The 10,112-nt window shown below is 36.6% G+C and overlaps 1 protein-coding gene across 4 annotated transcripts in view; it reads right to left on the reverse strand.

The window, feature by feature from the left end:
* ZDHHC14 (zinc finger DHHC-type palmitoyltransferase 14) overlaps positions 1–10,112 on the reverse strand; it is a 122,295-nt gene that overhangs the window by 51,891 nt on the left and 60,292 nt on the right. For 2 of the 4 annotated variants that reach the window (XM_052784639.1, XM_052784637.1), the window contains exon 2: positions 147–319. In XM_052784639.1, the coding sequence (XP_052640599.1) occupies positions 147–319 (173 nt within the window). The remainder of the gene's footprint in view (positions 1–146; positions 320–10,112) is intronic. The other 2 variants (XM_052784640.1, XM_052784638.1) reach the window with 1 other exon arrangement.

Raw genomic sequence — 10,112 nt, forward strand, 5'->3', positions numbered from 1 at the left:
ACAGGAATCACTGTAATGTCATCAGACATTACAACTCCAGAACAATTACTCTGGCAAGATAGGAGTAACTCCTCCCATGAGCAGAGCAGCACACTGCCTTCACACAGTACATGCACCCCTGGGAGGAAAGTGAAGAGACAACAGACCTTCAGTGTTACCTATTTGTCTCTCTAGATCTGCTGCTTCATCTGGTGTTGCACGTGGAAGGACACCAGGATCACTGAAACTAGTACGCAGCAGGGTCCCCATCACGAAAAAGAAAAGAATCCCACCAATTGCAGGTATAGCAGGTGTAATCTTCTCCGACAAATATGGACAACTGGAAAAAGAAAAAAGATTAAACATAATCAATAACACATAGTGCAACTTGCTCTCAAAAATTGTTTACCATTATAAATGCGTATGAAGAATTCACTTCTATCAAGACATTACTTGTCTTGGAACGTTTATTGAAGTTGAAATTTCTGTTTATGTGTTCATGACACTTCGGAAATTTCTCATAATCTGTTTAATATAATAAAGGTCCAAATGGCATAATAATGACCTCACTAATATGCAGTACTCATTTACATACGAAAAATTTTTTATTACAGGATATAAGTTCATTTATTTGTTCATCTACCGCCCAATTACATAAAGTAGATTGGGGGGGGGAAATAACCTGAAGATATTCAGCAATAAAAAGCAAAGCACAAAACATGATGAAATAAGCCACACTGAAAAATGTAATTAAGTCCATAAAATGAATTTATTGTCCATCACAAAGATGGTGTTCAAGAGCTTACACCTGTAACACATTCCTTTAATAGCCTTGGTATATATCAGTATTACAACACCACTACTGATTCTCTCTCTTAATCCATTTCTTGTAAATGAGTAAACAAGCTTACCAAGTTACAAAGTAAGACCAGTGCAAATGACAGTGCAACACACCTGAAAACAAATAACCCATGGGGGTCTAGGGCAACATCAACAGCCCTTTACCAGCACAAAAAAAAGGCTCTGGTTACCAGATTTACAATATACATGCAGGGCTTAAGACTGGACCACAGTTTTAGCAAATTTTCCTCTATGCTTCACATGTCATAAAATCAAAATGGACAGAAGCATTGGAATCTAAACAACACACAAATACAAGTATCTCTTTACAGTTGTGCAAAAAGAAGGGATATGAACACTGAGACATTACACAGTATACCATTCCCGTTAGAGTCATACAATAAGCACTGCAGGATCATCTTAGAAAACACACAGGCTGAAGACTCTCCTCATAGCTCTTATATTAAATAGAGGTGGACAAAACACAGAGATGGCTTCATGCATTTCTCATGTCTGCATGAGAAGTCAAAAAATAAGCCTAAAACCAACATAAGCCAAAACCCAACAAGTTCTAGGCCTTAGGGCTTCATCTAAAACTTCCAGGTATCAATCAAGTTTAATTAACATAGTCTTCCCTGTTTCTGCTGACTGCCTTAAATGATGATTCAGACATGCAAGCTTTTGCGCTGCAAGTCAGTTAACCTCACTGGAATGTTAACTCTGAGCAAGTGATGACAATGTCAGCTTCACTGTCCATCACTTCTGCCAACAGGATGGGCAGAGAATGGAACAACTTTTCGTAACAGCTACCATGTACCAAGCATTTATCTCCCTGCATAATTCTGTTAAATGTACTTGGCTGTTTCATCGAACGCTGTGGTTTCACAGGCGCAGTGAGTCCAAATGCATTACACAGCGCATCATACCACCACTATGAGTGGAATTCATCTTTTGCCCTACATGAATGTAATGTTACAGGTGTAACAAGTTACAAAAGATTAAAAAGACAACTGGGTATAAAAAAAGAGGTGAGGAGCAAGAGATACTGTAGTTTCATATGATGAATAGACTGTTTAAATACTAGGAAACGTACTTCAAATGCACACTTTTAGAAAATCTGCTTCAAAGCCCCAGATTTATGAAATCAGTGCTAACTAAAGGGAGCAGCAGCAGGACAGCTGGTAGATATAAGCCTTGCTCCATTCATGTCAGAGAAGTCAGCCAGAACGAACAACCAAAGAGAATCTTTCATACCACATAAATGTCCTACTGCTCAATTTATTTCTTGCCACAAAGGATTACTGAAATCAAAACTACTGTAATATGCTCAGACAAATAGGCTGCAAGAAAGTATTTTTAAAAGGATTAGAGGGAACGTGTACATTAATGAACACTAAATATAGCACAGTGCTATTATTCTTCTATTGCATTATTCATTATACATACCAAAGAAATTGCAACTGTGATGAAGTCTGTTGACCAAACAAGAGCTGTATGTGTGTGAAAGGTACCATGAGATAATCTCAGGGCAGCACAGTAGGTGCAATACAATTTAGACAGGTACCAACGCAAAAACAGCAATGGTGTCTACCTACACAAATTCTCAGTGATACTAAAAAGCATGAAAATAAGTAGCTCTGTCTTGCTGAACCAAGTCCATCTGCAGTGAAAAAAAAAAAACAAACAAAAAACCCCAAACATTCTCAAAGCCCTGCACACTCTTCATCATAGGCAAGTGTAAGTTAATCTGCTTTGCCTAAAGGTGTTTTCAGGGTTTAACAACCTGTATTTTATCAACTTTCACTTGGAATTACTTCAGCAATAATGTAGAAAAGACCGAAGATGTCATCTTTAGCAATAATAACCCACTAATGCTCCATCGATTCAGAAATTATTTCAAGCTGAGAAACCAGTCCTTACAGAGATTCAGATAGTAAGCCTAGGCAGGACCATTCAATCCGTCTGACTTACGTACAAACAGACCATATAATATTACATGGGCCTGCAGAGAGCTCAATGATATCTATCCTTTAAAAAGGCCCAATTAATGTTTCAAATTCCTGTCAATTAAATTAAAAAAAAAAAAAAATCAGATACTGTATAGACCATTTTTTTCTTCATGTCTGTATTAAAAAAAAGGGAAAAAATGTCTTATCTCCTGCATTATTAAAAAAATCCACTACAAGTGGCTTCAAATTAAAAATGCGGATTTCAGCTCAAAATTGTCAATACATCTGTAGAAAAACACTTGCATATTTATATAATTTATATTTGCATGCTTATATAATTAATGTATTTGTACTGCTACATTAAGTCAATATTATTTTAAACAATTTGTTTTAGTGTTACTACTTTTAGAATTGACAAATACTGTACACAGAAAAAGATTATTCCCAATATTTGTTCAAATTCCTTAATTAATTTGCTTTAATTAAGTTTGCATCCCTTCAGGCATCAGCTTTCCTCAGATACTACAAGAAATATCTTTTCTGGATGGTATGTTCATTGAGTTTTTAAAGTAAACTTTAGCAGGTACTTCCTGACAGCAAATTTCAGAACTTTCACGCAAAGGGACTGCCCACACAGAGGACTACCCACCTGCAGCACCACTTACGATAAAGCAGCACAGAGCTCCAGAACAAATCTCTGTCCTACTGCAGAGCAAATAGTGACAAACCTTTTTAAATCAGCACTTGGCAACTACTAGACATGAACTGACATCCTCAGTTTACATTTTAGACACAGTAAAACAATTGTTTTTAATCAGTATCTGTAACGATAGCAAGTACTGACTAGGTCCATCACAGAAAACACATTTTTAGGAAGTATTACTTGGCCACAGATCCCACTAGAAATTGTTATTCTGGAAATAGCTTCTTCAGAGAACAGTGTTTGGATTTGCACATAGTAACCAGTAACACAACCTGAAGTTTTGACTTAATTAATAGAGGAGCTTTATGCAAATCAGCCCTGCTTTTTGCTTGGCTTCTCAGCTGCTTTTCTGAAGCATCATGTGAAAGTTTGCATGCGTGTAGGAGGGAAATAAAATCTGCTGGACGACTAGTCTGTCACAGTTGGATAAAAATAAAAACACACTAGTATTTAAGTGATAATTATCAAGTATCATCCCTGTGAACAAAGGATGCAGGAGAACAACAAAAGTAATTCTTACCACCCAGCAGCCCTCTTAACTGTGTAACCATGTTCCCTGTGACTACCGAGATCAGCAAAAAAATACACATAGTAACTCTACGGAAGAGCACACACTGTGAAAGCCCTCAACTTTCAAGCTCTTTCGTTAGAAAAGAGGAGGAAAGAAAAGAAGCCTCCTTAAGGCCTTTCCTGGAAAGATGAAGGCTTTCCTGAACAGTTCACTGACAATTATTTTTATTCACTGATGGGGAGATACAATAAATGACAAATCTTTCCAGTAGGGATAATGGATATTTGGAGATAGTCTAACTTGGAGAGAGGCTAACCCTGTAGTTACAAAAAAACATTCGTAACAAACACTTACTGAAGAGCACAAAACCCACAGGGTTTTATACCTGTGAGAAATTGGAGATCTCGCTTAATATTTGCTAACCTGGCAGGCAGAAAAAAATAAAAGTACAGATTTTATGCAAATATATAGTAGCCATCACACTTAATTACACCAATTAAAAAAAAAAAAAAAGGACCCCTACAAGCGTGGCTAGCAAGACTGATAATAGGATACTATATGTCAAGCTTTTCATCAATATAAAACCTCTTTGTAGCAGATATAAAAAAATATGTACTCTAGGAAAAGCATAAGTATAGTTGAACCAAGTAACATACAGAAGGAAATTACTGTTCATTTTCCTACATCATCAATTTATGTTTCTGCAGGTACCGCCTATTTAATATACCAGTAGCTATTGGTATGCAGGTGGTGTCCAATGCTAAGAGAGAAGGCTTGCACTACAAACCCTGGGTTCAGTTCCGCATGTTATAAGTTAACATCTGAATGAGACTGTGCTGCTTTCCCTAAACTAACGCAAAGGTTTTGTTGTTTGTCCTTTCACTCTTTTTTATGGCTCCTCTCAGCTTCCCCTTCCTTCCAACTCCACTGCATCATTGCTACAAGCCACTCCGTCCCAAACTTCTGCCCTTATGCCAATACAAATCTTCATCAGCTTCTTTTGTGAGCTAAGTTAGTTTACTAAAATGTACAAAACCGACACCATTTTGTTGACTTCTCTTTCTGCCTCTTTAACAAATCAAATACACGCTTGGAAAGAAGCATTGATATTAGCACAACGAAAGAGAGACAGAAGCACAAAAACTAGAGCGAGAGGGAACATGGGACAGATGGAAGAGACCTCCATTTCAGCAACTGTCAGTAAGGTTTTCATTCAGACCACTGCCTCTTGTAAAACCACGTTCTAACCTTGACCTGCTTCAGTTTAAAGACAGCAACAGCATACCCATATAGATAGATTAAAGGCAAATCAAGACTCTGGGCTAGAACAAAAATGGCTTATAATTTACTTTTCAAACAACAAGTCACCAGTTTAAAGCAAGCAGCCAAAGACATGCATGTAGACCACAACACAGACAGTGGAAGATGCAAGGATGGGCAAAACATGAGGGCACAGGAAGAACCTTAGAGGCTGCTGGCTGACAAAGACAGTAGGAGGATAAATGGGACAAAGAAAATGATCAGAGTGAAACAAATTCACTGTTGTAGGGTTTGGAGGGTTGCCTCTTTTTACTTGTTTTCCAGCAGAATCTCAACTAGAGAACACTACATTTCATACTGCTATTAGGAAAAGTGTTGGCAGAGTATAAGGAGGTATAAAAAGAATCACAGAAGCACTTTTAAAGACTGCACCATGGATTGTCACGTATAATGCAGGCTTCAACCTGCTACAGATGACTTCAAAGGTACTGCACCTATGATATTAAAACAGTTTTAACACACTCAGAATTGTAAGAAGAATGGTATAAAATTTTCCCATTGTATAGCCATAGCTACAGCAGAAAACAATGCCACAGAAAAGAATACATACCTAATCTAATTTAAAGGCTAGAAGAAAAATAAGATCAAAAAATGTTTGAATGTATCAGTTCTTCAGTCAGTACTTTCCACCTCCACCGCCAAATCTCAGCATTCTACAACTACGTCTTTGAAAGGACCTTATTTTAAAGGTAAGGTGAAGAAACCTCATAACTAAAAGACCTAAAGAAAGGTCTGACACAAGAAAAAAATTACAACAGGAAACAACTTGCAGTGCATCAACCAGTTAATGGTTAATTCTTCACAAGCATGCTGTTGGCACACAAAAAATGTGATGTAATTTGAGTATAGATTAGTCCAAGTAATGTTACATGAATGCCTAACAGGATTAGCTAGGGAAGTTCTGCATTAGTTTCCTACATCTGCCTGACTCTTTTGTACAGCCTTTAAAATTCCTATTAAAATTTTCAAGAGATATTAAGGAAACCACAGACTAATTTCAATAGGATTTGAAATTTGCTTAAAAAAAAAAAAGTGTTTATTTTGTTATTCTTTTTTGTTTTGAACTATTTTTTAAAATCATACACTCTCTCATTTCAGAATGGTCAATCAGTTTCAAAAACTTATTTGAAGACTACGGAAAACACAACAGCTAACAAACAAAAGGCAGAATGACAGCAGGAAGGGAAGAAACAGGCAGAATATTACCTCCTCCTCAGTGTAGTTATCTAAAATACTATACCCTAATCATAAATGCAGATTTATGGAATGGTTTCAGACAAGAAGCCTTTAACCTTGCTTGAATGTTTTACTAGTTTATTCTATATTTTATGGTACTAGACACATCTTATTTTTTTCTGTTATATTTGTTATATTGCTTGGGTGTAACTCCACTTAAAATTAATTCTAATTAAAAATAATTTTTAAGTGGGAACACATACAGAATAATCGTAATTATATTGTGTACATAAGTGTCCCAGCCTCTACCAGCCCTTAGAAATTATTACATAAACCAAAGAAGATTAATATGATGAAATCACACAGATTACAGAACAGCATGATCCTTAAACCTAATAAATTAAGTACTTAGAAGTTCTCTCAAACCTAGTACAAAATAAAATTAGCTTAATGTTACCCTGAACAGCAAAAGCTCAACAACTGGTCTTCAAAGTTTCATGTGAAAACCCGACCCAGTCTGGTCTTTAAAGCCGATGTCAAAACACATGAGCAATTACCAAGAATGAAAGACTGCAGGGACCTCTCTCTCCCCTGCTCAAACCAGCAAGTGTTCAGTGGAACTCCTTGCAGCACTGACTTCATTAAATTGTAGCACGTTACCATTGAAATCAGATTTGCACTGGCTGGATTTGGATGTAGGAGTTTAGATGAAGCCAAGCCAGCAGTGTTGATTATGAAATTACATAAGATAACCACAAACTCCCTTCTACAAGTAAAGATCTTAAGGGTTTAATGCAGCAGATAGGCACAATCAAAGTAATAGCCTTGCGTGACCTCCCAATTTTTATTGCTGCGTGAATTTAACAATCCACTGTCAAACTTCAAAGCTGGGATAGATAAAATGCATAATGCAAAAACAACCTGTCTGCAAAACAGATGTGGTTACTGAAGCTCCTACAAGGGCATCTAAATATTGCTTTGTTACACAGAGAAGGAACTTCTTTGTTTTACAAAACACAGTTTCTAAAATTTTGATTGCATCAACTGTTGGCCAGAAATTTCCAAGCAAGTTAGTAAGGAAATGGGGAATATCTAGCGAACTGTACATCAAGAGCCTGAGCCTTGCCAAATAATCAGTTTCTTTATGAAAGGCCAACACAAGTATGACATATCTTCAAAAGACAAATTCAGAAAAGGGAATGGCTTCCAACCATGCAGCAAATCAAAGTCTTGCTTTATTGCAATTTCTGTTCGCTAATTACTTACTTGAAAAGCTAAAAATATATTTGTACTGTAATTCTCTGGTTTTGCATACAGTGCAAGGTCTGGTTTCCATAGTAAAAGACTACCGATTAATGAATTCCACTAAATGCACAAACTGACTATTTCTCTTAAACAGCTCATATAGAACACTTTCTTTCCTGTTATGCTTCATATTACTTCCTTATTATTTCTTATTATTTCCTGTTATGTGATTTTATAACTAAACCATCAGGTTAATCCCAAGTACTTATGAACAGAAATGAAAACTGGGACAAAAAAAGCGGAAATGCCTTATGCCACAAAAAAGTCCCTGAAGGAGTACAAGCTTCTAGGTGATTTTCCACAGGATTCTCTGGAAATTAAAATGCATGCAAGTAAGCTGCTGCCAGATAGTGGACTCTGAGCTTTCAATGAGCAGTATTTTGTGTTCATGCTGCACAATTTATAAGGTCTAAAGGCTAGATGTAAAGCCTAGCTCCTGCTAAAGGGCAAAGGCCTGTCAATGCAATCCCTACCGCTGGCTGGCCACATTCTACTATCACTTCCCTTGTATAAGCACAAGTGAGCTGGCTAACACCGAGTTAAAATGGAGGAATTGCTCTCAATCTGTTCCCTTTTCTGAAAAAAATTCATTTTCTGTTTGATCAGCTTCCCGAACAACTTCACCCACTGTATGACATAATGAGTGCCAGTGAACAGGTAGGAACACAGAGAGGGCAGAAGCAAGCTGAACTGTCATTTCCAGAGGCATTCAACCGCTATGTGGACTTAGCCATAAAATGAAAACCCACCCATAGTCATAAGAGCTTAAGAATAACAGATCCAGTGCCTTATATGGATTTATTTTTTTTACTGTGTCTTTTTCCCTCCACAATTCTCCATATTGCAAGTCTTTTGCATAAAACACACAGATGAACTTTAATGTAAAATACAGGGGAAAAATATTAAAACCTTAACTTCTCAGTGGAATCCACTACAATACAAGCCTTTGCTCTTTCATTGAAAAACAGAGCTGAGCTTCACAGATACAGCACTTCCTGGGGCTCCTTTATTTATAAAGAAGTGGAGAACTGATGATCCTGCCCACACTACATATCAAAAGTGTATATCACATTGTTATAAATAAAGCAACTGGGAACATAAAGCAAGGAGGAGCATAAAAGCAAGCGAGTTTAGCCCCCTCTTCCCCAAAAGAAGCAGAGCTGAGCAGTAGCAATTCAGCAACTTGATCATCCTTCTCAAAGACCTGAGAGGCCTGTTAGTAGGAATTTCACAAGCGTGGGTCTCCACAAGCGTTGGGAGAGTTTTACCTGAAATGGCATCCTTTGGTTTTTCCTACTGCCTCCTCACAGTATCACAGGAATTCTCTTATCCCATACTAAGCATTCAGTGGACAAACAGACTGGCATACTGCAGGCTACTTCAGATCAAAAAAACCCCAGCAACTAATTGGCACACATCATGCCAAATCAGTGCCAACTGTCCATACCTAAAAGTGAGTCAGTTTAAATATAAACAAATTGCAAGACCAGCTTGAGGCGAATCTTTTATTTCATGGAAAAAAATAAAGCACACAGTGCTTTACACAGAAAGCATTACCACTACAAATATTCTGGTTAGCAATGTAATTTAAACAACTAGGAATAGCCTTTTACTGTTTTGCATTAGAACTGAGATTTGGGTGCAAGTCATGCAAGTCCAGGCATTAAAAGTTTAAGAAATACCCTACATTGAAAAATTGCTTCTGAATCACCAGAGTTAGCAATGTCATAGCATTTAATTATCTTCAGGGATGTGTGCAGAAAAGATTGCACTGTTTGAATATTGAAATACTTTTGTCTGAATTTTTTGGTTGTTTTTTTTTTTGGAAGACATCTAAAATGCTCTGTATACACTTTTATATTAAATACTTATCAAACCTAGATAAGCACATTCAAATTGAAAATCAGTGGCTTTATTGTATTATGCTTTTCTCTGTAGTTACACAAATATATCACAAACAGGCACTTTCCTCTCAAGAAAGGCCACTGACTGAAATTATTAATTCCATATTCCCTTTCTTAACACCTGTATAATTCAACAAAAGTTATTTCTACCATACATCAATTCTATGATTTAAATAACGTGTTTAAATAAGGGAAACAAATTCCAGCATATTTTATCTTAAGCCAACTACATCAAGAAATATCTATTACAGAAAAATACAATTAAAGGAAGTTATAAAAGAAATTAAAATTAAAACCTAAGGATGAAAATCATCCATATTAATGGTTAAAAGTTGAGAGTATCACAGAAGGTTCTGTAGCAAGCTCAACAGCAAAAAAATTTCCACATTTAAGAAAATGATCTTCTTCACACAAATGTCAGTCAC

This window comes from Harpia harpyja, chromosome 4, assembly GCF_026419915.1.
Source record: "Harpia harpyja isolate bHarHar1 chromosome 4, bHarHar1 primary haplotype, whole genome shotgun sequence".
Taxonomy (NCBI): Eukaryota; Metazoa; Chordata; class Aves; order Accipitriformes; family Accipitridae; genus Harpia; species Harpia harpyja.